The 27674-nt window shown below is 44.3% G+C and overlaps 1 protein-coding gene and 2 non-coding genes across 9 annotated transcripts; all 3 read left to right on the top strand.

Annotated features, from left to right (window-relative positions):
* Positions 1-521: 521 nt before the first annotated feature.
* Positions 522-26180, top strand: LOC106580079 (ubiquitin-associated protein 2). Of its 7 annotated transcripts, none has more exons than XM_082966223.1 (27): positions 522-662; positions 2328-2465; positions 3142-3219; positions 5189-5299; positions 6003-6159; positions 8628-8714; positions 10257-10320; positions 10499-10584; positions 10939-10994; positions 11087-11148; positions 11574-11763; positions 11927-12173; positions 14082-14362; positions 14606-14799; positions 14895-15123; positions 15432-15471; positions 15608-15737; positions 19311-19368; positions 19550-19760; positions 20057-20148; positions 20364-20414; positions 20727-20805; positions 23493-23840; positions 24122-24226; positions 24462-24535; positions 24783-24974; positions 25402-26180. In XM_082966223.1, exons 2-27 carry the CDS (start codon positions 2370-2372, stop codon positions 25492-25494), a joined length of 3411 nt encoding a protein of 1136 aa, XP_082822349.1. In that variant the 5' UTR covers positions 522-662; positions 2328-2369; the 3' UTR covers positions 25495-26180. The 7 variants fall into 7 exon arrangements, with proteins under 7 accessions (XP_082822349.1, XP_082822351.1, XP_082822350.1 ...); XM_082966225.1 differs by having other exon boundaries at positions 11927-12188; positions 19550-19727; positions 20367-20414; XM_082966224.1 differs by having other exon boundaries at positions 11927-12188; positions 19550-19727.
* On the top strand, positions 15190-15265 carry LOC123729368 (small nucleolar RNA SNORD121A). Its single transcript, XR_006761154.1, has one exon. It is a non-coding gene; the product is annotated as a small nucleolar RNA SNORD121A (small nucleolar RNA).
* Positions 17310-17385, top strand: trnav-uac (transfer RNA valine (anticodon UAC)). The gene has a single exon. It is a non-coding gene; the product is annotated as a tRNA-Val (tRNA).
* Positions 26181-27674: the final 1494 nt, after the last annotated feature.

The following is a 27674-nucleotide window of genomic DNA, read 5'->3' as shown; positions in this document are numbered from 1 at the left end:
CTCTATTGCAGCCGCCGCTCAGTAAAAACCATCCGACCACCCCGATTTTGCATAAAGCGGCTATTTAGATTTTTTTTCAATTATTGTTATACACATGTGTGGTCTACCTTAGTTGAATGCACTGATTGTTAGTCGCTCTGGGTAAGAGCGCCTGCTAAATGACTAAATGTTTTATCTAAAATGTACTGCTTCGCTTGTGTCCAGAGAAGATAGTGGAGTTGAAATAAAATGACTTTGTACCATCTGTCTCTTGATTGGTAACTAACATTTGGGGTTTGAGCTCACAAAATAGTTTAATCAGATTCTGTTTTTTTTTGCTCTATGTCTACATTCTAGACTGTAATACCTTCCCTTTCTTTAGTCATTTTGGTAGATAAGGATGAACAGAAGATGATTCCCTTGAGCCGTTTTTAGTAGCTTACAGGTGGCATAACACCAACAAGAGCCATCCATATCAAATGCCAATGAGGCCAACCAACCACTGACTTATCAACAGCGCGTTCCGAGGTGGAGGGAGCGAGCACGTACACCAGCAGAGTGCGTAAAACAACCTGATCTGCTAGGCCTGTTATGAGTGGCTGGTTCGGTTATTCGGGGTTGAACAACGGCGCGGTGTGTCACGTGACGGCATCTGCTGCTGGCTGAGTGAAGCGTGTTAGCAGGTAAAGAAAGAAAAAGGTTTGTTATGATAATCATAAACAAGAAAAATACAGTGGGGGCCGTCGTTGTATACGGTTGATCCACTTTACTGTAGTGATACTCCGAAAATAGATAGACCGAGCTATCATTTCACGTTGCCAGTTAGCTTAGCCACTTCAGTGCTAAGTTAGCTCTAGCGTATCCACATTGTGCTATCGTTTTCAAATGTATGCTAACTAGCATGCTAGCCAGATAACTCACGGGTCAAATAGCTAGCTACCTAGCCATGTCCACACTTCTTTCTAGCGGGTTACATTGTAGTATTGTATACCATTTGTAGATGTAACGTTACTAGCTACATGTTATTCTTTAATGTAATGTCATTAGTCCACATGTGTTGAGTACAGTGTATTGGCCACTTATCATAAATCATTAGCTAGTGGTACTAGCTAACTGGCTAATATTAGCCGTTTACACAAAGAGCTCCGTCCAACATGGTTTGCAGTCACTGTCAGAGACCAAAATAAACAAAGTTATCTGCGGTAGCATACTTAGCTAGCTATCAAACGGACGTTATGGGCTTAATACTTAAGTTAGCTACTATAGTTACAGTAATTTAGTTAACATTTAGCTAGCTAACGTTATCTATTTAACGTTTAGAGCGAGGCAGACAGTTTGGTCTTTTCTCAAGCTTACTTTAGACGTGAACAAAGAATAGATTGGCAATGGTAACGTTATAACTAGCTACGTTAACGCGTCGTTACCTAGCAAGCAAGCCAACGTAAGTCATCGTCTTTACTGTGAATCATCAAAATAATAAAGGCTCAACCAAGCTCATTTTGGGATGCTCTTATTTCTGGAAATGGCTAGCAAACAAATCTTACATTAATATAGTTTATATATTTTTTTCTCGATAACAAGGACGCTTAGCTATTAAGCTAACCCAATCCGGTTTGTTCAGTTGTGTACCCACCCCGATTAGAGAACACAGCTGTCACAACAACAATGGCAGTTGCTTTGTTAGTTAGACGAGAGCTAGCAAACCAGCTACGCACTATCGTTAGATTATCAGAATCACACTTAATTTGTCAATTAGTTGGCTAGCTAGGCCATATATCCGCTTGGCATTCCGTTAATAGCGACGCCTAATTTAGCTAGCTGGCAAACGTTAGTAGTTTTAGTAACTTCACGGGCACATGTCATGAACCATTGGCACGTCTGAACTTTTTTGGGCAATCCCAAATGGCTGCCCATGATTTGGACTAGGCGCAGTGGTTTGAATGCCTAGCTATAATGTTGAACGCTAGCTACACATCCACATTCGCCACTGTCAACAGAGCAACAAAACTGTTATTTATAAATTGCCAGTACTTATAGCTGCCTTTTAATTCAATAAAATTGATTGTAGCCAGATGTATGAGTGATGCTTGTTTGACCATTACATCTATGTTTGTGAGAATGTTTTTGAATGTGTGCTTGAGAGATGTAAGTTGACACCAGAACAGCCCCCCCCCCCAGCCTGGATGTCTAAATTTAAACATGAGGGGCGATGGACAGGGTTATGGTCTTACATGGCACAGGCAACAGTGACGACAAAAGCAAGACTCAGTACAAGTAGTCCTGTGAGGTTGAAATTACTATGATGTCCATTTGACTGACTGCCCCCCACCCCCATTGATCTGTTTCAGATTTTTCTATTTTGTACATACATTGTTTTGTATATACTGTATATGATGACATCAGTCGTCAGCAATCCAGCTCGAGGAACTCGAGACAGAGCGCTGCCCACCACCACACAAACCACACAGCCACAAAAACAGATACAGGTGAGTTTCATACACAATTTCAGAGTAGCAACACTGTACAGTGTACTTTTGGTTGCTGGCAGAGGTGACTGTTACTAAGAAAAGGTAGCCGCGTTCTATAGCTCTGATGCAATGGATTTTTTTAAATGTTATTTGATTAACCCATTGCATTGGGAGCTCTGCAGTGTGCACATAAATCGTTTTTTCTAAGTGTTTTGTTATGTCTGCCTGCACTTCGTCAAATCAGTTATGTTCCCCCCCTTTCTACTATGTTACTGGTACCATAAGTGTATCTTTTTATTTGAAAGATTATTTCTAGCTGACATGAAAGATAAAGGCCATATCGGCATATGTTTCAAACCATTTTGAAAGCGATTTATTATTGCTGTTTCTAAACGTTAAGGCACAGCATCAGAATTGTAGTTCACATGGAGCCAATCGTGGGTGAATGTAACCACTGAAACCCCTACGTATGGAGAATGGTTTTCGAGAGCTAAATATACTCATGTCTTGGCCAACTTGACTTAATGTCCCACCAAGCCTTTGTTATACCATTCCCATTGGTTGCATTAGCTTTTTTCATGTTATTCCTGCCATCACCAGTACATATTTCAAATGTGCCTATCACCTTCTAGTCTTATCACACACACAAAAAATGGAGGTCGCCTGGGTGTAACTTCTCTTTTTTTGAATGCAGGCCACAGCGGAACAGATTCGGCTTGCCCAGATGATCTACGACAAAAATGATGCCGACTTTGAGGATAAGGTCAAACAGGTGAGGACAGTGTGTGAAAGATGTTGTGAACATGTGGCATTTGTATAGCAGTCTGTATGATTTTAAGTACAGTACCAATGCACAATCATCCCACACATGTCTGTTTGTATCCTATTTGTGTTTGTCGGCACTGCTGAGTTTTTTTTTATGTGCACACGTGCTGATTAGGGCAGTGAACATTTAAATGAAATAGGGATCCTTAACGTTAAGAATCCCTAACCCTCCCCCCAAAGAATTCTCCACAAAATTCAAATCACAGTGCAGTTATCACAAAATATATTATTTTCTGTGTTCGTCTAACAACACGATAAAGGCCTGGGCAATGTTTTAATTTGAAATAAAACCAGAAGAGGTGACCTTTAGACTACTTTGGGGAATTTGCAAGGCATGTTAGACATTCCCAGATGCAGATTACCAAAACAACACATGGTGCCCCCTCTTTCCCTCGCGCTGGGTCGCATTCATTACGCCCATTCTGTATCGCGAAGGAAGCAAACTAAACGGCTGAGACCTACCTCACTTTGTCCAATTGAAACTCTCGTTTTAGTTCCAAACTGTTTGGACTAATGATTACAGCCCACGCTCTTTCTTTCAGCTAATGATGCGAGTTTGTTCAGTCTTCGGTTTTTTGCGGCTAGAATATCCTACCCTATTCATTGATTAGGCCCTGCTTTACTGAAGTTGCAAGCCAAGAAATTGAGAGATATGGCTATAGCTGATAGATGAGCCTAGTGCACGGTTCTTGCTCTCTGCCTGGTGGCCGGCCTGCCTATACTGTGCCCTCTTACTCCATCCCTCGCTAATTTAGTATGAAAGATGCAAGTGTTGTGTATGTGGAGGTACAGCAACTAGTTGGTCTGTCCCAAAAACACAATCTTAGTAGTCGATTCCTAGCAGAATCGAATCTTGACGCTCAGAAATGGAGTCCACACCGGGAGTCTCCTCCACTGTCATTGCCGTTAACGGTTAGAAAAATGTGTCAGAGAAAGGCAAGCAACAGCAGCGAAGTCCTGTATGGCAATACTTTGAGAAGGAAATGCCAACTTTTGGAGGTGGAGTTGGGGTACAGTAATGGTAGTACATGTGCAATGTTTAATCATCTGAAAGGAACTCGCCGTGAGACCCAACCCGTTGCCGACAGCTGCGTTGTGAATTCAAGGGGAATTTTATTCATTTTCCTCTTTGTACTTTTACCCCTTTTTCCTCCCCAATTTCGTGATATCCAATTGGAAGTCGGTCTTGTCCCATCGCTGCAATTCCCCTGCGGACTCAGGAGAGGCAAAGGTTGAGAGTCACGTGTCCTCCGAAACATGACCCTGCTAAGCCGCACTGCTCCTTGAAACACTGTTCACTTAACCTGGAAGCCAGCTGCACCAATGTGTTGGAGGAAACACCTTCAACTGGTGCCCGATGTCAGCCACAAGGAGTCGCTGGAGTGCGACGTGACAAGGAAATCCCGGCTGGCCAAACCCTCCCCTAACCCCTACGACGCTGGTCCAGTTGTGCGCCGCCTCATGGGTGTCACGGCTGTCTGTGACACAGCCTGGGATCGAACCCGGGGCTGTAGTGATGCCTCAAGCACTGCGATGCAGTGCCTTAGACTGCTGTGCCACTCGGGAGACCCATTTCCCTTAATTTTTTACAAATTTTCCAATTAAAACTATTAAATGGCAGTTTAAACGTTAAAAATTGTCTACTTGGGAAAGGGTGTACCTAGTCAGTTGCACGACTGAATGCATTCAACAGAAATGTCTTCCGTGTTTAGCCTCAACCCATCTTAATCACTGTCCTCTACACCCGGGGAGAACTTGTTGGGGGATTAACTGCCTTGCTCAAGGGCAGAACGGCAGATTTGTCCAACTTGCTGGCTCAGGGATTTGAGCCAGCGACCTTTTGGTTCCTGGCCCAATGCTTTTAACCGCTAGACTACCTGCCGCCTAGTGCTGATCATATGTGTGTATTCCCACAGCTGATTGAGGTGACTGGGAAGACCCAAGATGAGTGTATGGTGGCCCTCCATGACTGCAACGAGGATGTCAACAGAGCCATCAATTTCCTGCTGGAAAGCACCTCTGACACGGTGAGGTTCACCGCAGGCGCTCACAAGCATCCATGCTCTGACACATGAATACACATCCAGTGACACTAACTCTCTAATTTAAAGGGGAAATCTGCAGTTCAAATATCCACAAAGCAGACACCCTGCTACTGTTTTGGTAAACGGCTGAGTAGATAGGGCTGGAGAAGTGTAACCACTCTCAAATTTAGAGACTGTTATGGATGCTAGTACTGACTATACATGAGATCCAAATGATAGTTTAAATCATGTTTTCAGCCTATACAGAACATCTCTCTCCAACCCTGTACCTGGAGAGCTACTGTCCTATAGGTCTTTGCTGCGACCCTAATCTAGCCTACCGATTCTAATAATTAGCTGGTTGAATCAGGTTAGTTACAACTTAAGGTTGGATCGAAAACCTACGCGAGGGTTGCTCTCCAAGGACAGGTTTGGAGTGCCCTGCTAAACGGTGTTTGATCACAATTACATTTTTTACAAGCTTGTATTTTGGGTTCTTATGGAGTATGACAGTTGAACTATACATCATTAACTTGCGTACAAAAATGAATACCAATTGCAGGTAGGCTCTTTAACTACTTTATTAGTCAGTCCTAAGTTTGCGCTCTCAAAGTATTCTCATAACAAAAATCTACAACCTATTTATCATGTTTGCTTATTTAGTGTTGAGTGTGTTTGTTTGCAATAAGGTCTCTTTGTCATTCAGACCTCCTGGGAGACTGTTGGAAAAAAGGCACGAGGCCCCGGGAAGGAGGGAGGACCCTCTGAGACAAAGGACAACCGAGAGAAGAGGGATCGCGAGGCAAGCCGGGGCCGCGGGGGCCCCAACAGGAGGGGCCGTGGAACCAGCCGCAGCCGAGAAGGTGAGAGCGGGACTCATAGGGCTGTTACGGTGAACATATTACCGCCACAACGGCGGTCAAGAGTCATGAATGTGGTCAAATTCGACGTGATCGTTGAGTCACTGTAACTACTCAAGCTGTGCTCTGTAAAGGAATAGCCTAACCAACTTGCTAATAGTAAAAATAAGAAAAACCCTTGAATGAGTAGGTGTGTCCAAACTTTTCACTGGTGCTTTAGATATTTCTGCCGAGATGCGGTTTTAAGTAGATAGTTGTTGGCTCAATGACTGGAAGTCTATGGGTACAGCTAGCGTAAATTAAGTTGCAGCCAACTCTGTATGGCTTCATCTTCCAGGTAAGGCGGATCTAATATTACAGCAGGTAATATGGCTAAACTCAAATTTACTGAGGGGGTAAAACACATTTTCTTGGGAAAAATGTGTATAATATGTATGAAGACATTGTAAACGGTAAAATTGTCACACGTAACTAAGTGTTTCGAGGTGTATGCTCAATACAAAATTACAACCAACATATTGTGGCTCTGCCACAGTTGGAAGAGGACATTTCTTAAAGAATGTCTGTCTGCCACCCATTAAACTATAAATGCCTTACACTAATAATTTTAAATAGAAATATCACTTTCACTTAAAGGTAGTCTCGGCGATATAACTTAGATGCAGATGTAGTGACTAAATTTGCGCAAAGACAAAGAGTGAACGGTGGCCACGTCATATTAGGGTTTAGATGCACATGCAAACTGTAATGTTAGGATCTGTAAAAACACCATCAGTCAATGGGAAATATCATTATACCCTTTTGGTAAAGTATTGTTTAGGGTAATATTGGTAGAAATGTAACAAATGGGGAGGTTCAAGACCCTCGGAGGGATGTATTGCAAAATGGTATACTGTGGACATCGGAGGGTTGGAGTTAAGATCACACTGAATGGTGGATTGACCGCTGTGGGTGAAAATCCAGCGCTTGCAGAAAGAGGAAATCATTAAACATGTGCTGTAGATGTGAGTAAAAATAGCTGTAAGTGGAAGTATTGTTGTCCGTTGGTCCGACTCTAATCAGGGGAGGGGTGGTGGAATAAGGGGGATTAGAAATTATGCAAACAATTAAATTGCTAGAACCCAAAATCTGCTCTATTATAGTAGCAATCCAATTTTTACGTCAATCTTGTTTCAAACTCGAAGCCTAACGCAACGGTAGCCATTTGGACTAAGCTGAATCGGATTATAAACATCTGAGGTTGTAGTGAACCTTGAGGAGGGTAGCTCTCCAGGTAAAGGGTTGGAGAGCCCCGGCATAGAGTTTGAGAGGAATAGGTCGCACAGACAGAGGCAGCTCCCCAAACAGCTAGTTGATGCATTGAGTAAAATAAGTGTTTCTCTAAGTCCAGTCATTGAGCAACGTTGCTATACGGAATCATGTGCGACGAGTTTCGATGGCCTCTTAAAAGGAGGATCCCAGCTTTCTAGTCATAATATATTTTATTTCTCAACTCCTAATGCGCAATGATTCACTTTACATCCGGAGTAGCCTACTCCTATATGCTATTACCAAATTGGTGCATACGAATGGCATGTCCTGATAATGGCCCGTTAATGTGTGAAATTGGTTTCCATTTACTAGTATAATATGTAAAGACAATATTAAATTGCGACTAGTCTGATGGTTGAGATGAATATTATCACTTGGGAGTGAGACTGGCTGCGTTTGCAGTCTAGGCCAGAAACCAAGCGAATGCCTTTGACTTTTTTCCCCAATCATCAAATTGCATCATGCTGCCCATATTTTGAATTCTAAGACATTCTACGCTTTATCACAAAGGTTGCTAAATAATTCAAAATTAAGCGTATAAGACCTGTTTCAAATCACTTTTTTACACCACATGTAATGGCCGCTCAATGTGCACACTCCCTTGGCAATCATTTGAGAAATATCCTTTCTATTTTATTCAGCTATATGGTCACTTGTATTCATATAACTAAAATCATATAATGGGAATTATAAGCATATCTTGTCTGCTATAAATTAACTAGACCATAGCCTAGGCACCAGGTGTATGGATTTAGCTAAACGTGTTTGTTTATTAAAGGTCAATTACTGTGAGACAGGCAGTCCATTTTCATGACCGCCACAGCCCTAGGGACACCTACCATCCCCCTTTCAAAGGTACTTAAGTCTTTTGTCTTGCCCATTCATCCTCTGAATGGCACACATACACAATCCATGTCTCAATTGTCTCGAGGTTAAAAAATGAGTCTTTAACCCGTCTCCTCATATACACTGATTTTTGAAGTGGATTTAACAGGTGACCTCAATAAAGGATCATAGCTTTCAGCTAGTCTCGTGGAAAGAGGTATTCTTAATGTTCTGTAAACTGTTAAATCGCCTCTTTGTTTTGCGAGTGTGTTGACGTATGTCATTGTTTTTTTTGCCCCCCCCATCCCCCCCCCCCCCCCCCCCTTACCTTTCAGTGCGGTCAGAGGAGAATGTGTTTGAAATGGGTCCTGGAGATAGAGGGGCAGACCGTGGTCGCAGGGGGAGAGGCGTTGCAGGCAGAGGTGAGTGTTACTGGTACTAAGAAAAGAATGGAGCCACATTCTCTAGCTTTGATGCAATGGGAACCCTGTGGTATCCCGATAGTACTTGGTATCGTGACACTTGGCCTAGTATCACATCGTTAGTGAAACGCTGAGCTTGTGACGACCTCACTCTGAAAATAGTCACATTTCTTGTAGTCGTAGCATTTTTTTAGGTGCGAAAAATGTCACCTTTGTGCGCCCTCACTGGTTTGTATCCTTGCCTTACTTTAAAAATTGTACACACTCTTTCTAAAGAAGTTTGACAACATGCAAGAGATCAGTCCGTCTCATTCGTTGCTATGGTCAGTGATCTCCTGAAGAAGCTATCCCTTTTCCTTTATTTCTGTGCCCTCAAATGTTTGGATATACTGGTCAAGTTACCGGATTGTTAAGTAGCTAGATAACTGAACAACGTGTAAACAAATGATTAGCGGCTTGCGAGTCGAATTAGTTTCAGAACTGCCCGCGACATGGATGGAAAAATGTGTCCCGCCAATGTGTGATGGAAAGAGAAAATATGTAACGCTGGTTATTTAGGACATATCTTGGGCTAGAAAAACACATCTGTTTTCATTGTGGCAGTGGCGCAACCATGACCGGCACCTTTCTTTAGGATACTACAGCCACACCTAGTTATTAGAACAATTCATCTGGGTCTTATTTAATTTTTCTCGTAACACCGGTGCCCCCCCCCAAAAAAAAAAGTTAAATAAAAATAGTTCGCACAGCAAGCTATATATGTGTATATACTACCAAAATGGTCCCAATGTAGAGTGCTGTGTGCCCCACAATGAGATTCCACTACTATGCTGTACGCTACAATAGCCTCCACAATAACCCTCCCTGATCTTAGTTTTGCGAAACCCACTCCCTCTACTCTACGGGGCCCTTGTCTATCCAAAATGTGATGTGGGAATTTTGTACGTCTAGTAGGGTGGGTGTAGAATTTTAGTTGGCAATGTGTCTATTTGTGTCGCCCAGCTATTACCACAAGTGCCATACAACGTGTGAAATGTCCTGTGTCCTGCAGCTGCTAGGGAGAGGGTGCCAGGTGGGGGCTGGGGGGTTGTTTTGGTTGGGACAGTCAAAGACAGACGTACATAGTGAGAGGGTGGGGTCAGGGGTGCCTATGACGGCAGTTTCTGTCTCTAGATGCGTTTCGTCATACGTTTTAACTTAAGCTGTCTAGGCTAAGCCCGCTCTCGTATACTGATCTAAAGCCTGTCAAATGGTGTCGCTGTTGTCAAGCTAAAGTCTAAACACTGATTTCTGATAAGCAAGTAACGTTAGGCTTTATGTCTGTTCAAAATTCTCTACCGGTCTACACGTGGAACTGGCCGGTTATTAACATGCCCCCCTCTAACCTATGCTGTGTGTTTTTAAAGCAACATATCAGACGAGTGCGGAAAACGTATGTCTGTTTTGTTTATTTTTTAACTCACAAACGTCACGTGTGATTATTAGACAGAGGCTTGTGTGTCTTGCAGCAGAGGTCAGACGTGTGTCTGTGTGTGTCCTTAGGGTCGGGGGGTCGCGGCAGAGGAAGAGCAGCTGGTGGGAACCGGTTCTCCTCTCAGGGGATGGGGTGAGTTGGAAAGAAAGAGCCCAACCGTTCTCTCCCGCTGTTCATGTCTATTTAGCCCGGTATCCAGGAGGTCTTTAGTGTGTGGGTGGCTGTTTCACTGTATCGTAGCATTGCTGAATATTGCCGATTTAATGATTACACACAGACGAACCTCTAAACAACCCCTCTTCGCCTCCAGACTCTTCAACCCTGCTGACTACAACGCCAACTCGGGCGCGTCTCGCCAGGAAACCTGGGAAACTGAGGGGATCGACGATGGAACAGGTGAGACCTTTCTGGCACGCCAGTTGATTTTTAGATGGCCAAATGGGTTTCCCCGAGGTGTGAAATGAAGGCCCACTCCTTTACAAGTTGTATGTTTTAGAGCTTTAAAGTGTAGTAGTAAAAAACTAGGGCTGTGTTCATTCGGGAGAACACAGGAAGGGACTACCTAGGTTTGTCCAATAAGAAACTCCTTTTTTTTCTCTTTTTTTTTCCCGTTGTATGCGTTTTCTTTAGGAGGCATCCTAATGAACACAACCCAGATTTTATTTTGCTGACTGAACTCTGTTGGCCAGAGTAGGCCAGGCATGAAGACGTGTCTAACTTCTGTACCCCTACTGTCCCCTACCCTCGTAGGAGGAACATGGCGAGGCACCTTAGAAGACTGGGCTGCGGAAGACTGGAATGAGGATGTAAGTGTTTGCCACTTTTGGCTTTATATTGCAGTGGACACACACACACACAACAAAGGTTCTCTTCCTGATGTTTCTGTTTTTATCAACAGCTGTCTGAGACCAAAGTGTTCACTGCCTCTGCTCCTGCAAACCACATCACACCTGGACACAAGTAAGGGCTCCAATCTAATGCTCACCACAGTAAAGCACACTTTACACCCATGAAAAACTCGAGTACCTCTGACTCTCTCTGCTAGCACGAATTCTCACCACACAAACAAATAAAGTACATTGGCCGGGGTTGGTATGCGTTTCTCTTTACCGGCCTTTCAAATTATGGAGATGATGATGGTTACAAGCACATAGCTGAATCTTAATATGTAGACTACCTCAATCTCTGAATCTCCTTCTGTCCTGTAAGTACATTATTTTTCCATTACATTCTCACTCTGCTCAACTTCTCGTTGAGAAATAAATGAGACGCATTATAAGTAAATTGAAGTGATATCTAATCGTGACAAAGCAGTATCCGGGTACAACACTTTGCATTCAGTGTCCCATTGTAGACTGCTGGTTGTTTTATCGCCCCCTCTGTAGTGTGGACTTAGGCTTGCTGCTGCCCAAGACGGGCGGCGTGGAGGCAGAGCTGGGTGGCATGGAGCCCCCCGCCGCCGAGGGCCTCGGGGGCCAGAGCCTGGTGTTCACCAACTCCCATCACAATGGCACTCGCACCGCCACACACAGCTACGCCAGTGCCGCCGCCAACAGCTACGCCCCCGCCGCCCTGGTGAGGCAGCCAGCCGAACGCATGCCCGTAACATGGTTACACGCATTCATATTCTTTCTTATGCTTATACATACATACACACTAGTGTTATGCTCTCAAGTGAATTTAGACACCTGGAAATGCTTTCAGACCTTATCAACTCTCCCCCCCCCCCCCCCGACAGTCCTCAGTCCTGGGCTCTGGTTTTGGGGCTCTGAGTGGGCCCAAGCCGGCCCCGGATGAGGTCAGGATACCAGAGCAGCTCAACGGGCCCCGGCTCGCCCCGCGGCCCAATCAGCAGCTGGTCACAGCGGGCAACGGCAGTGTCGCCAAAGAATCCGGCCCACCTGCAGTTGAAGTCCCCTCGCCCATTTCCACCAGCGAATTCAAGGCCCCAAGAGTGGAACATGGCCTAGTTCCAACCTCTCAATGTAAGACACACGCAGGTACTATCACACGGAAATCAAGTTTCAAGTGTGGGTACGTCATTGTCTGTATATCGGCTTGTCGAATAGGAGATAGTGGTTACAAGCACATAGCTGAAACTTAATGTGGACTACCGCTGACTGAATCTCCTTCTGTCCTCAAATTGCATTTTTCCCCCAGTACATTATCACTCTGTTCAACTTCTCTTTCTACCTCTCCCCCAGTGACAGTGGGGAGAAGCATCAGGGTATACCAAGAACCTTAGCCTCTCTGGGACATGTGGGACGCTAGTGCGGTACACACTATTCAACAGCCAGTGAAATAGCACGGCGGCAAATTCAAAACAACAATCTCATAATTCAAATTTCTCAAACATACAACTATTATATCCCATTTTAAAGATTATCTTCTCGTTAATCCAACCACATTGTCCGATTTCAAAAAGGCTTTACGGCGAAAGCATAACATTAGATTATGTTAGGACAGCGCCTAAACAAGAAAAACCACACAGCCATTTTCCAAGCAAGGAGAGGAGTCACAAAAACCAGAAATACAGCTAAAATTAATCACTGACCTTTGATTATCTTCATCAGATGACACTCCCAGGACTCAATGTTACACAATACATGTATGTTTTGAATCGATAAAGTTATTATTTATATCCATAAACCCCATTTTACATTGGCGCGTGATGTTCAGAAAATGTATTGCCTCCAAAACTCCCGGTGAATGAGCAAATCAATTTACAAAAATACTCATCATAAATGTTGATAAAATTTACGACAGTTATTGAAAGAATTATAGATACACTTCTCCTTAATGCAACCGCTGTGTCAGATTTCAAAATAGCTTTACGGCGAAAGCACATTGTTCAATATTCTGAGTACAGAGCTCAGCCATCAAAGCAAATCAACAAAACTCAGAAATAGTATTTTAAATCTTCACTTACCTTTGCTGATCTTCGTCGGAATGCACTCCCAGGACTCCCACTTCCACAAGAAATGTTTGTTTTGTTCGATATTCCATATTTATGTCCAAGTACCTCCATTTTGTTTGCGCGTTCAGATCACTAATCCAAAAGCATAATGCGTGAGTGCAAAACCCGAGACGAAAAGTAAAATAGTTCCATTACCGTTCGTAGAAACATGTCAAACGATGTTTACAATCAATCCTTAGGGTCTTTTTAACATAAATATTCGATAATATTCCAACCGGACAATAGCGTATTCATTACAGAGAAAAAAGGAGCGGTGCGCCTGCATGAGTGCGCAGTAAACAACTCACTGGTCCCAGACTTGAGACAGCTCTTATTCTCTGCCCAGTAACAGTAGAAGCATGAAACAAGGTTCTAAAGACTGTTGACATCTAGTGGAAGCCTTAGGAAGTGCAAAATGACCCCACAGACACTGTAGTTTGGAAAGACAATCAGTTGAAAAACTAGAAACCACTTCCTGGTTGGATTTTTTTCTCAGGTTTTTGCCTGCCATATGAGTTCTGTTATACTCACAGACATCATTCAAACAGTTTTAGAAACTTCAGTGTTTTCTATCCAAATCTACTAATATGCATATCCTACCTTCTGGGCCCGAGTAGCAGGCAGTTTAATTTGGGCACGTTATTCATCTGAATTTCCGAATACTGCCCCCTGTCACCAAGAAGTTAAGTCAGAGTTCTGTTGTAAAAGCTGCCGCACATCGGTCCCTATTTATTCCTTAGTCCAATCCCCTGGGTCCTAACCCCAGATCTGATGAGTCTGGGTAGGTGTAAGCAGTGTAGTGGTGGTGGCGCAAACATTGAAGGAGAAGGGAGTCAATTTCGGATCAGCAGCCATACTGGCACAAGTTTTTCATGCATGTATTTACCGTACTCCCAATACCACCATAAACCCTTCTGTTGGTCTCTGTCTTCTCCAGTGGATCTGAAGATGCAGCCGGAGCCGTCCCCTGTCCTCAGCAAACTAGCCCAGCGGCAGCAGCAGGCCCAGCAGAGCTCTCTGCCTCAGGCAGAGCCTCTGTCTCTTCCCCCCTCGGTCCCCACTCCCCCAGGCCACGGCCACTACGAAGCCGGGCCCCCGCCTCCCAGAGACGGGACTTCCCCCGGGGTCAAGCTGGCTCTCGACCACCAGGCCCCCATGGCTGAACCCCCACAGAGGCAGATCAAGACCCAGAGACGCAGAGTACCACCTCCCTCCAAGGTTAGGAAACGTGTGTGTGGTAATAGAGGCTGCCTGCTCACTCAGAGGGTACATACAAGGAGTTTGTTTCTCTATTTGTAAACATCTACAGGTAGTGAATAACTTTGCATGCTCTTACACATTGGGTCTGAAATGTCAGTGTGCTCATTAATCACACTGTGAATAGCGTATGTACATTGATGTGATTTCATTTGTAAATGTCCCTCGCCCTCTTTCTTTACGTCTCTCACTTTCTCTCCTCAGATCCCCTCGTCTGCGGTGGAGATGCCAGGCTCGGCAGACGTGTCTGGTCTCAACGTGCAGTTTGGGGCTCTGGACTTTGGCTCGGAGCCCAGTGTGACTGACATGGGCCAACAGGCTGAGCCTGCCAGGGAGCCGGCCTCCACAGCCGTACCTCAACCCCAGAGTAGCTTGTTCTCAAAACCTGGACCTGTCAGGTGTGTTTAAACATTTTTTGGGGCTTAATTAGTCTCACTGTAATATGAGCGTAGAGGCCAAGGTGAACTTGTCTCACACTAGCCCTCTGTTGCAGTGAGCCCCTGGGCAGCTTGCCGTCCATGCCTCCTGTGTCGGACCCCAGTTTCCCCTCCCCGTCTCTGGGCTTGCCCAGTGCCACACCTTCCCCCTCCCTGGGTCTCCCCAGCGCCACTCCGCCCTCCTCCAACCCCTCGGCTAGCAGAGTGGACAGTGGCCCTCCGCGGAGCATGCCCTCGCACCTGGGCTACTCCCAGAGCAAAGACGCCCCCTCCACCCCTCTCACCGTGAGTAACCCACACTATAGACACTGTCTCTGACTCGATTAAGACAACTCCTCCTGTCACTCGTAAACCTGGAGATAATGATGGTTACAAGCACATATCTGATTATTATGTGGAATACCTCAATGACTGAATCTCCTATGGTCAATGGACATTTTCAATACTCTAAGTGGGATTTTAAGATTACTAGAGCTTTAATGTAACAGCACGATATGCCCAAGAACATCAAAAGGCTTGTGGCCACTGATACAGGACGTATCATTGTTAGTGAAATCAGATTGCCCTCTGAGTGTCAATGTCTTCTTTCACAGAATGGCTATTGTGGCATGAGGACACAGGGCCCACAGGACTGTAAGTACCCATGAGAATTTGTGGTTGACAAAACAGAAACCCTTTTGAAGGAAAAGGTTTTCTTAGTTCATGTTTAAGACAAAAACGAGTCCGGCGTGCTTGCTTATCTGTCGGTCTCTCTCCTCTTCTTTCTCAGCAACGTCATTGGCCTCTCGCACCCAAAAGCCAGAGTCGCCCCCCATGAGCAGTGAAAGTGGCCCCGTCCACCATGTTCCCTCCCCGGCCCCCATGCCCTCCCACTCCGCCCCCCTGCCATCCCTCAGCAGGTAAGCCCATAACTCACCCCCTTAGTCATTCTCATGATAATATTTACGGACTACATAGCTGAATCTTAATATATGGACTACCTCAATGACTGAATCTCCTGTGTTGACTCAGTAGAATTGTAAAATAAAAGTCCTTGTTATCGGTTGGTTCAACCCTTTTTAACCCCATCAGTCCCGAGACCCAAGGAAACGTTGTCTTTTCATTTGTCTGCATGTCCAGCCCTTATATTTAGCCTCACAACGAAGTGTTTGACCATGTTATTTTCAGGACAACCAGGGCCACAAGTAGAAAACAAAACAATTTGACCTAAACAGTTGCTTTCATGAGTTTTATTAACTAATGTCAATTGGAAAAAATAAAGTCCACCAAACCAACCTGATAAAAATGAATTTATATGAATGCTGTAAGTACAGATTGTTTGTTTGCTGGGAAATTAATATCCAGCTAATCAGTGACAACTGTTTGGTGTTTGTGACAGCAACTGTGAGCTTATTACAGTGTTATAAACACTGTCCTGGGATTTCCTGGGATCTGTCTAGAAGAACTCCTTACCTTCTAACGACTCTTGTATAGCTTGTGAGGTTTATAGAGTAAAGCATGTTCGTGAGAGTCTCGTTTTTAGCTCAAACCATTTGGACTTAACAATATTTTAAAAAATTTTAAGACCCGGCCCCTTCGGGATCCACCATTGTCTCAAACAGTGCTCTAGTGTTAATCACACAAACTAATGGTATCTACGGCTGCAGACAAAATGGACGAATCCAAACACGCAATGTTTAACTCTCTGCACTCTAAGCCCTGTCTAAGCATACCAAGCTGTATGGAATTGCTTTTAAAAGGTCACACCAAGAATAATTTAACTATTTGATTTTGAATTTTAAGAACTCTAGAAGTATTAAAATATATATATTTATTTATTTAACATTTTTGTTTGTCCTTAATGCTATTAGCTCATACAAACTCATTGAATAAGATGCACTACATGGAACAGAGCCCCCCCCCCCAAAAAAAAAAATTGTTCTGAAGTCTATGTATGAGATATAAGAAAGATCAGAAAAAGTATACACACTACATGTCAAAAGTTTTAGAACACCTACGCAAGTTTTTTTTGAAGTTTAAAAAAAAAAAATATTTTTTACTATTGTTTTGGTCACATACACATGGTTAGCAGATGTTATTGCGAGTTTAGTGAACTGCTTGTGCTACCTAATGCATACGCATCTAAGTAGAGGAATGGAATAAGAATATATGAATAAAAATAAATGGATGAGCAATGACAGAGGCAAGATGGAATAGATGGTGTAAAATACAGTATATACACGACCGTTCAAAAGTTTGGGGTCACTTAGAAATGTCCTTGTTTTTGAAAGAAAAGCAAATAGTCAATTTTTAAAATAACATCAAATTGATCATAAATACAGTAGACATTTTTAATGTTGTAAATTACTATTGTAGCTGGAAACTGTTTTATTTTTTATTTAATGGAATATCTACAAAGGTGTACAGAGGCCCATTATCAGCAACCATCACTCCTTTGTTCCAATGGCATGTTGTTAGCTAATCCAAGTTTAGCCTTCCCTGTAGCTCAGTTGGTAGAGCATGGTGTTTACAACGCCAGGGTTGTGGGTTCGATTCCCACGGGGGGCCAGCAAAAAAAAATGTATGAAGTTGTATGAAATGTATGCATTCACTACTGTAAGTCGCTCTGGATAAGAGCGTCTGCTAAATGACTAAAATGTAAAATGTAAATGTATAATTTTAAAAGGCTAATTGATCATTAGAAAACCCTTTTGCAATTTTGTTAGCACAGCTGAAAACTGTTATGCTGTTTTAAAGAAGCAATAAAACTGATCTTCTTTAGACTAGTTGAGTATCTGGAGCATCAGCATTTGTGGGTTCAATTACAGGCGCAAAATGTCCAGAAACAAAGAACTTTCTTCTGAAACTCGTTTAGTCTATTCTTGTTCTGAGAAATGAAGGCTATTCCATGTGAGAAATTGCCAAGAAACTGAAGATCTTGTACAACACTGTGTACTACTCCCTTTACAGAACAGCACAAACTGGCTCTAACCAGAATAGAAAGAGTGGGAGCACAACTGAGCAAGAGGACAAGTACATTAGTGTCTAGTTTGAGAAACAGACGCCTCACAAGTCCTCAACTGGCAGCTTCATTAAATAGAACCTGCAAAACACCAGTCTCAATGTGAAGAGGGGGCTCCGTGATGCTGGCTTTCTGGGCAGAGTTACGAATAGCAAGACATCTCAGACTGGCAGGCAAAAGAACAATGTCCTTTGGTCAAATTTGAGATTTTTGGTTCCGACCTGCGTGTCGTGAATGGATCTCTGCATGTGTATAGGCCACCGTATGGTGTGGGGGTGTTTTGCTGGTGACACCTCAAGACACACTTAACCAGCATGGCTACTACAGCATTCAGCAGTGATACGCCATCCCATCTGGTTTGGGCTTAGTGGGGCTATCATTTGTTTTTCAACGACACAATGGCCCAACACATTTGTCCAGGCTGTGTAAGGGCTATTTTACCAAGAAGGAGAGTGATGGAGTGTTGCATCAGATGACCTGGCCTCCACAATCCTCCGACTTAAACCAATTTGGGATGAGTCGGACCGCAGAGTGAAGGAAAAGCAGCCAACAAGTGCTCGGCATATGTGGGAACTTCAAGACTGTTGGAAAAGCATTGGTTAAATAAAAAATAAACATTCCAGGTGAAGCTGGTTGAGAGAATGCCAAGAGTGTGCGAAGCTGTCAAGGCAAAGGATGGCTATTTGAAGAATCTCAAATATTAAATCTATTTTGATTTGTTTAACACTTCTTTTTTTAGGATACTATATGATTCCATGTGTGTTATTTCATCGTTTTGATGTCTTCACTATTATTCTACAATGTAGAAAATAGTACAAATAAAGAAAAACCCTTGAATGAATAGGTGTCCAAGCTTTTGACCTTTAAAATATATTTTTTTAATGGATGTAAACTTTTTTTTTCTTCCATAAATACTTCCATTCATGTTGTTTTTAAACTGGTAGCAGGGGACCTTCAGATGAGGCCTGTGGGTTCCTAGAGCAAAACCAACATGTTCGTGAGTCACCTTTCCACAGAGGGGTCATATTAGTGTGCAGCCCAAACTGTTCGGACGCTACAGACAAGTTGGCAGATCGGCTGTACTGACTTCAGACGAGTCCCAAGACGCTTGTGTTGGTCGTAGAGCAAAACGAAGAACACGTGTTCGTGAGAGTCATCTTTCCTTAGAGGGGTCATAAGTTTGTAGACTAAACCGTTCAGACAGTACAGATTTTGTGAGAAGACCGATTTTTCGTAATGTCTCATAGTCAAACACCGCTCTAGGTCTGCCACAGTGCGATGTCGGCGGATGCGATGGATTGAGACGCATCAAATGCAAAAAAAAAAGATCTCTAGCTTAACCTGACTGATTTTGGGGGGGATTCTAGGGGGTTAAAAGGGGTTAGAGGTCAAACGCGCTGGCGTTAAGGTGGGACTCATTGGGTTAATACTTCGTTAACGTTACCTGTTTTCTCTGCTGCTCTCTCTCCAGTCATGTGACCAGTACATACTCGTCAGGATCTGCCCTCTCCACTAGCTCCTCCCTCACGGTAAGCACCACCTCTTCTTCTTGGGCTAACGTAAAACACTTCCTAGACAGTGTGTGTCTATGGTTGTTGATCGCCGAGGGACTGATCTTAAATAAGCACAGACGCCGGAGAGGGAAAAAGGCAACCCGATTAAAGCTAAGTTTCTGTCAGGCTAACTCTCTTCCCACACCCTACCATACAGATGACTAGTGAGGAGAACAGCAGTCTCCACGCCTTCTCCTCCTCGGGCCCTTCGATCAACGCCGCTGTTAGCAGCTCCAATGGCATGATGCACGGCCCCGGAGGGCTTGGTCTGACTGGCAACGCCACCCTCTCAGCCGCCGGGCGCACCGCCCAACCTCTGCTGACCACCACCTCGGGTGAGTCCAGGAGAACCCTGCCGTCACACATAGGTTTGTTACGGTTATTTAATGGTTCTCCTCCAGGGTTTCCCAAACTCTGTCCCCGGAACCCCAAGGGGAGCACATTTAGTTTTTTACCTTAACGCTATACAGCTGATTATAATAACCAACTAATCAGGTGTTGATCATTTGAATCGGCTGTGTGGTGTTAGATAAAAACAAACCGTGCACCCTTTGGGATCCCGGGGAAAGAGTTTGGGGAAACCCTGTCCTAATCCCTCTGCTTATTTCACCGTTGATTTATAGACCAGTGTGATTTTTTGACTCCTCATTCTCGTGTTCCACAGGCAAACCCCCCCCTAACCTGGCCCAAGGAGTGCCCCCTCTGTTGGCCAATCAGTACATTATGGGCCCTGGAGGCCTGCTTCCTGCATACCCGGTAACTATGCTACCCCTCTTTTTCCTCTTGCGTGCTCTTGATCTGTTTTTTTTTTTTGTTTGTTTTTCCCATGAATTCCCATCCATTTCTCTCTAGTCTTTCTCTCTAGCCTGCCATTGGTTCTTGCTTAGCGAGTTGTGGTTGAATATTTTGACTATTTCAGTTGAGATGTATCAACGGACCTGTTTTCATTTGGTCTTTGTCCTCCTCTAAAGCAGATCTATGGCTATGAGGACCTGCAGATGCTTCAGTCTCGTCTGCCTATGGTGAGTGACCTTTCACACATGGAACATCACTTGTGTAGGTTTCTGTTTGCCCAGATGGACTCTCGTAGGATCTCTGGTACAGATGTAGTTTTAGTAGACCAGGCATAAATAAATGTTAATGATTAATATTGTCTGTTGTGCCCATCTTAATATGGTGATGATGATGGTTACAAGCACTTAGCTGAATCCTAATATGTGGACCACCTCAGTCACAATCTCCCATCTGTGTAGGATGTAATTTAATTTGGTGATGTTAGTTTTCTCTCCTTCCGTCTCTCGTTTAAGCTGGTGTGTTTCTCCATCTCTCTGTAGGACTACTATGGAGTCACATTCCCTGGTACAACGGCAACGATGCCTGGCAGAGATGGGCTAGCCAACAATCCATACTCAGGTAACGCTTGTTGCACACTCGTTTACAAATGCACTAATCTCTGAGGCCAGAACCAAATCTTGTGTGTTCACCATAATATGGAGATGATGATGGTTACAAGCACATAGCTGAATCTTAATATGTGGACTACCTCAATGACTGAATCTCCCATCTCCTCTGACTAATGAATTGAACAAATGGCTGATTCAGCCCCATCCCGCGATGGAACTATTCATACTTACTATTTAATAATACATTTAATTTGTATATCGCTTTTCGTGAGTTATCTGAACTCTACTGTGGGGGAAAAACATTAGACAATAAAAACAACATGCCTTTAGAATCAAGGCAGGTAAAATGGTAGTAGTGGGATGGGTGTTAAATACATTGGGACTAGGACTGTGAAAAATAGTCTGTAGAAGTGGCTTTTATGGCCTGTATTTTTTTTAAGTTCCCAATGATGGAGGTGCATGGTCAGGGAGAGCGTTCCATAAGCGAGAGGCAAGGTAGCAGAAGGCTGGTTTGGAGGTGACTTAGCCTAATAGACAGAAGCGTGTCTGTTCTACGAAATGAATATATTCCCAAATAAATGTGAACTGAACTGACACGTGTGATTGGTTAATGACAATCTGATGATCAGATGGAGATAAATATTATGAGCTCAGACAGCGGTGTACCCTCCTGTAGCTGCTGGCGAAGTCATTCAGATAAAGGGAGCGTGCAATTGGCATGCTCACTACAGGATTGTCCAACAGAGCTGTTGCCAGATCATTTTTATGTTAATTTCTCTACCATAAGCCGCCTCCGCCATTTTAGAGAATTTGGCAGTACATCAACTGATCAAATCAAATTTTATTGGTCACATGCACATGGTTAACAGATGTTAATATGAGTGTAGCGAAATGCTTGTGCTTCTAGTTCTGACAGTACAGTAATATCTAACAAGTAATCTAACAATTCCCAACAACTACCTAATACACACATCTAAAGGGATGGAATATGTACATATAATATATATATGGATGAGCGATGGCCCAGCGGCATAGGCAAGGTGCAATAGATGGTATAAGGTACAGTATATGCATATGAGATGAGTAATGTAAGATACTTTAAACAATGGCACTTTAATAATGTTAAAGTGACTAACTAGTGTTCCATTTATTAAAGTGGCCAATGATTTCAAGTCTGTATCTAGGCAGCAGCCTCTCTGTGCTAGTGATGACTGTTTAACAGTCTGATGGCCTTGAGATAGATGCTGTTTTTCAGTCTCTCGGTCCCAGCTTTGATGCACCAGTACTGACCTCTCCTTCTGGATGATAGCGGGGTGAACAGGCAGTGGCTCAGGTGGTTGTTGTCCTTGATCAACTTTTTGGCCTTCCTGTGACATCGGGTGCTGCAGGTGTCTTGGAGGGCAGGTAGTTTGACCCCGGTGATGCGCTGTGCAAACCGCACCAACCTCCGGCCTCACAACCGCAGACCATGTGTAACAACGCCAGCCCAGGACCTCCACATCCAGCTTCTTCGCCTGCAGGATCATCTGAGGGGTGCTGAGGAGTATTTCTGTTTGTAATAAAGCCTTTTTGTGGGGCAGAACTCAATTTTGATTGGCTGGGCTTGGCTTCCCAGTTGGTGGGCTTAGCTCCCATGGCTGTGCCCCTGCCCAGTAAGGTGAAATCCATAGATTAGAGCCTAATGAATTTATTTCAATTGACTGATTTCCTTCTATGAACTAACTCGGTAAAATCTTTGAAATTGTTGCATGTTGCGTTTTTATATTTTTTATTATAGTTAAGAAAACTGAGGTAAGAGGTGCTTGTCTTGGGGAGGCGGTAAACAAGAATAGGATTTTAGTTGTTTACATTTTAAAAGCAGGGCACTCAAAAGACTGAACGAGCAGCAATCTGTGGGTTTAAAATATGGCTGTGCACCTTTTCAATGCATTTGTATCCAGGTGGAGCTGCTACATTCTTTCAGTGAGGCAGATCATGTCATGTACTCATACAGAAGAGGAGACTTGTTTTATGTATTGTAGAGTGTAAAACGTGTTGAGGCGTTGGTGGAAATGGATTCATTGCATTTTGGTTGGTCCGCTGCGCTTTGTATGGACTGGAGTGGGTGTCGTCAATAGCCTGCAGAACTGGCAAGTAAAATGTATTGGTCCAACTCCGTTGTGCTTGTACTGCTCGCATTGCGAGTGCGCACAATAGACTTTCATTTGCTGATCAGTTTCCTACCGCCTCGTTGTCTTTGCATGTCTTTGCATGTTTTCCAGAAGATCCCGTATGGCATAAGGCTGTTCTTGAGCTACTTGCACAGGGTTGTTTAAAAAAATTATTAAAAATCTAAAACTTCTGCGGAATCCTTGTAGTGGAGGAAAGTTGCTGCCATTTCTTAGTCTTTGGTCCGACCTTCTATCCAGGAGATAAGAGAAGTGGCTAGTATTCGAATCCAAACAATTAGCTAGTTGATTGGATAAGTAGGCTAGTTAAATGTTTTCGGTTTAGAAAACTAGATTTTTGTATTCAGTACTTGATTAGCTTTCAAATAAACTAAAAGTTGAAAATAATACTGCACATCAACAACAAAAAAACTTGAACAAATAATTCTAGATAAATTCCCAGGAACAAAACCCCATTTTGGCTCTCATCCCCTTCTATGCATTTGCCTTTTTTTCATATTGATCACTATCTCTCCTCTCTCTTGTTTAGGTGAAGCGACCAAGTTTGGCCGAGGGGATTCGTCATCCCCGGCTCCCCCCACCAGCCTTTCACAGGGCCCCTCCTCGCAGCCCCCCCAAGCTCAGAGCCAAGGCCAGAGCCAGGGCCAGCAGACCCAGAACCAGGCCTTCCTCAACCCCCCTCTGCCCCCGGGCTACGGCTACACCGGCCTGCCCTACTACGCCGGCATGCCCGGGGTGCCCAGCGCCTTCCAGTACGGCCCCACCGTCTTTGTGCCTCCGGCCTCGGCCAAGCAGCCCAACATGGGCCTGGGGAACCCCTCCAGCCAGTACCACCAACAGCATCAGCCCAGCTACGGCCAGCACACGTATGGAACAGGTATGTGTGAGAGGATGACCTGAAATCAGACCGTGGGTGTCTGTTGTGTGCGTGGCTGAGAGGGAGATCTTGCTTAGCGAGCATGCCGTTCCCCCCGCCCCCCCCCTCTGCCGGATATAGTCGCTGTTCACATGCTATTCTAGCCAGTTACCTTATTGCTTCTCTCTCTCTCTCGGTTCTTCTCCCCCTTCCTCCTCTGCTGTCTTTTTTTTATTGATTTTTTTTACTCTCCCCCCTCCACTTCACTCGGTCCTCCTGGTCCTCTTCCATTCCTCTCTCAGCTTTTGACGACCTGTCTCAGGGCCACGCGGGGGAGTACAGTAAGGGAGGGTACGGAGGCTCTGCCCAGTCACAGGCCAAATCAGCTGGCAGCGGCCCAGGGAAAGGTACACTCACTGAACTCGGCTGCCCCAGGACGCCCCTCCCCCCCCGCCTCCTTCACTGTTATCCGCCGTGATTTACAACTACTGTTCTGAAACACCTTCCTCACTACTAACAAATACTACCTCACTCACTACTAACTCTTGAAATGCTCAACTCCCTCACTAGAAATGTTGAACATTGCCTACCACCTCACAGGGTCAAACTGACATGTCGTTTGATGTGTCCTCTCGCTCACAGCTCCAGGTTTGTCCGGCTCGGGCAGCAGTGGAGGGGTGCCTGAAATGGGTGCTTCAATGTACAGCAAGACACAGGTGAGTCAGTCCACACCTGGTGTTTAGTTGTTGCTGTTGGGCGTTTCAGCCATGTCGTGTCTGAGAATAACGAATAGACTTGAATTTAAACGGCTGTTTGGATTAATTGTGGTTAATAGCAAAGCTGTCTGATCGAGGAGCACACAACCTCAGTACCACAGGATTGAAACATAAACAAGGATAAATGCAGGATTATACTCAGACATGACATAATATAATGGTCTTCTGCCCCCTCACCCCACTCCAGGCTTTTGATAAGCAGGGCTTCCACACGGGAACCCCCCCTCCCTTCAGCCTGCCGTCTGCCCTGGGGGGCACAGGCCCCCTGAACCCCGGTGGTGCCCCCGGTTACGCCCCAGCCCCCTTCCTCCACATCCTGCCTGCCCACCAGCAGCCCCACTCCCAGATGCTGCACCATCACCTCGCCCAAGATGGACAGGTAACACTCCCCCCAACCTGTTATTAATAACCACCGTAGACTTGTATTCTCCACTTGCTGTTAATAAACACCATGGTCTCCTGGGGAGCCGTACCACGCCTCCATGGTGGAACTTGCACTCCTGTAGACTAGATTTTAAATAATTGGATGGTGAAACTTGCATCCAGCCAACCAGAAAAGCAAGGTCGACGCAATTCGGGCATTCTTGAAAGTCAAGATAATCCTTGTCCTGCAAGAAACACTATTTTTATAGTTAAAAAATTGATTTAGCAAGCAGTAGGCATTTTGACGTTTCTCCTATAGCTGCTGTTTCCGTTACACATGTCATCGTTTTTTCCGGACATTGCTTTAGCCGAATAAACTTGAGTCAATTGAAACCTGCCTATTGACTTGGGTGTATGTGTGCGCTCTCTCACCCCCCTTGCAGGGTGGTCCGGGTCAGCGCAACCAGTCCAGCAGCATGCAGCAGAAGAGCCAGGGCAACAAGTCCAGCTATGGCAGCCCTTACTGGGCCAACTGAAGGGCACTGTGGTGGCACCTAGGGGAGTCTGTCCTTCCCCCCCATGGTCCCCCCCCATCCTAAAGGCTCTGTGTGAAGCTAAACAAAAACACACTGCCCAAACATAACTCTCCTTCTCCAACTTCCCTCACCCCCAAAGTCTTTACAGTTTCTTTCTTTTCCCTTTTTCAAATTGGTTGTACATGTAAGATATTTATGTATGTATTTATATATATAAATATATATACTGTATATGTAATAGTTGAACAAGAAATGTGGTTGCTGCATTTTTATTTTTGAAGGACGTTTTTGTTCACTTTTTCAAAACTGCAGGAAGACGTTACAGCAAAATCTGAACTCCTATAGAGAAATGGAAAGAGCTTTACCACTGATGAAATGAGGACATCTCAGATGGAGGGTTTCCACATTAACAAACTGCATTTGTCTCCTTTTTTTATACACATCTGAGTGACCCAGCTAATCCCACTCATTTTGACTCTCTTTTAAAACTCCATTTCAATTTTGTAGCCGTAGATCTCTTCCCCCTTCCCTGTTTTCTGTTTCTGGTGGGGGGGGCTCTGGGGAGGGGGGGGGCGCCTCTGTGCCCTCCCCGCATCGATCCCCCTCAAAGACTTGCCCATTCAAATTTTATATTTTAATGTAATTTTAACCATTGTTTACCTCTAAATAAAAGTTCTGCGCTGTAACTTTGTCTTGCACAGAAGTTCTTTCTGTCTGAGAGGGACTATTGTCAAGGCAGACTGTGGTCTTATTTGTTGTCATAAATGTGTGTATGTTTGTGTCGTGTTGTCCCTTTCCTAACCAGAGCTCGAATTGACCAGATATACCACGACACCTTACTCAAGCATCGTCCATACCACTGAACCGGCACAGATGTCACTCGCAGAAGGGCGGACATTAGCGAGCGCACCGCTAATTTGGCAGCAATTTAATTTCACATTGGCTAAACACAATACGCATCCTCAGAAACCCTAGCAAGATCTCTGGAGATGCTCAAGTTGTACCCTTTACAGCTGGATCTCTAATCGCAAAAAAATATAAACTCTGAAATTTCAACCGTTTTTACGGAGTTCATAGAAGGAAATCAGTCAATTTTAAATTAATTGGGCTCTAATCTATGGATTTCACATACTGGGCAGGGGTGCAACTGCGCCCCTCCCATGGGTGGGCCTGGGAGGGCATAAGCCCACCCACTGGCTAGCCCTGGCTCCCAATCAGAATTTTTCTCCACAAAAGGGCCTTTAGGTAGCCTAGTGGTTAGAGCGTTGGGCCAGTAACCGAAAGGTTGCTGATCGAATCCCCGAGCTGACCTGGTAAAAATCTGTCATTCTGCCCCTGAACAAGACAGTTAACTGTTCCCCGGTAGGCCGTCATTGTAAATAAGAATTTTTTTGTTATTAACTGACTTGCCTAGTTAAATAAAAAAAATTATAATAATATTAGACAAATACTCCTCAGTTTCATCAGCTGTCCGGGTGGCTGGTCACAGACGATCCCGCAGGTGAAGAAGCCGGATGTGGAGGTCCTGGGCTGGCATGGGTACATGTGGTCTGCGGTTGTGAGGCTGGTTGGATGTACTGCCAAATTCTCTAAAACGAAGTTGGAGGCGGGTTATGGTGGAGAAATTTAACATTTTAAATTGTCTAGCAAAACTGATGAGCATTCCTGCAGTCAGCATGCCAATTGCACACTCCCTCAATTTGAGACATCTGTGGTGTTGTGACAAAACAACACATTTTAGTGGCTTTATTGTCCACACCACAAGGTGCACCTGTGTAATGATCATGCTGTTTAATCAGTTTCTTGACATGCCACACCTGTCAGGTGGATGGATTATCTTGGCGAAGGAGAAATGCTCACTAACGGATGTAAACACATTTGAAAGAGATCAGTTTTTGTGCAAATGGAACATTTCTGGGATCTTTTATTTCAGCTCATGAAACATGGGACCAACACTTTACATGTTTTTTATTTATTTTTTAAATCAATGTAGAAAGAACGGTCAACTGCATACGCAACCTTAATCTTAACAATTGCTGTTTGAACGTTGGCTGCTATGGGTATATAATACACAAAGCCAGTAACATAGGTTTGTACTTCACAAACTACGTTATTTTGTAGGCTGTGATAGATTGTGTGTAAGCATATGCCTATAGTGCCTTCAAAGTTTTCACGCCCCT

This window comes from Salmo salar, chromosome 20 (genome assembly GCF_965601325.2).
Source record: "Salmo salar chromosome 20, fSalSal1, whole genome shotgun sequence".
In the NCBI taxonomy this organism is placed as follows: Eukaryota; Metazoa; Chordata; class Actinopteri; order Salmoniformes; family Salmonidae; genus Salmo; species Salmo salar.
Note: the sequence above shows the minus strand (reverse complement) of the source record. Positions and strands in the feature narration are given on the sequence as shown.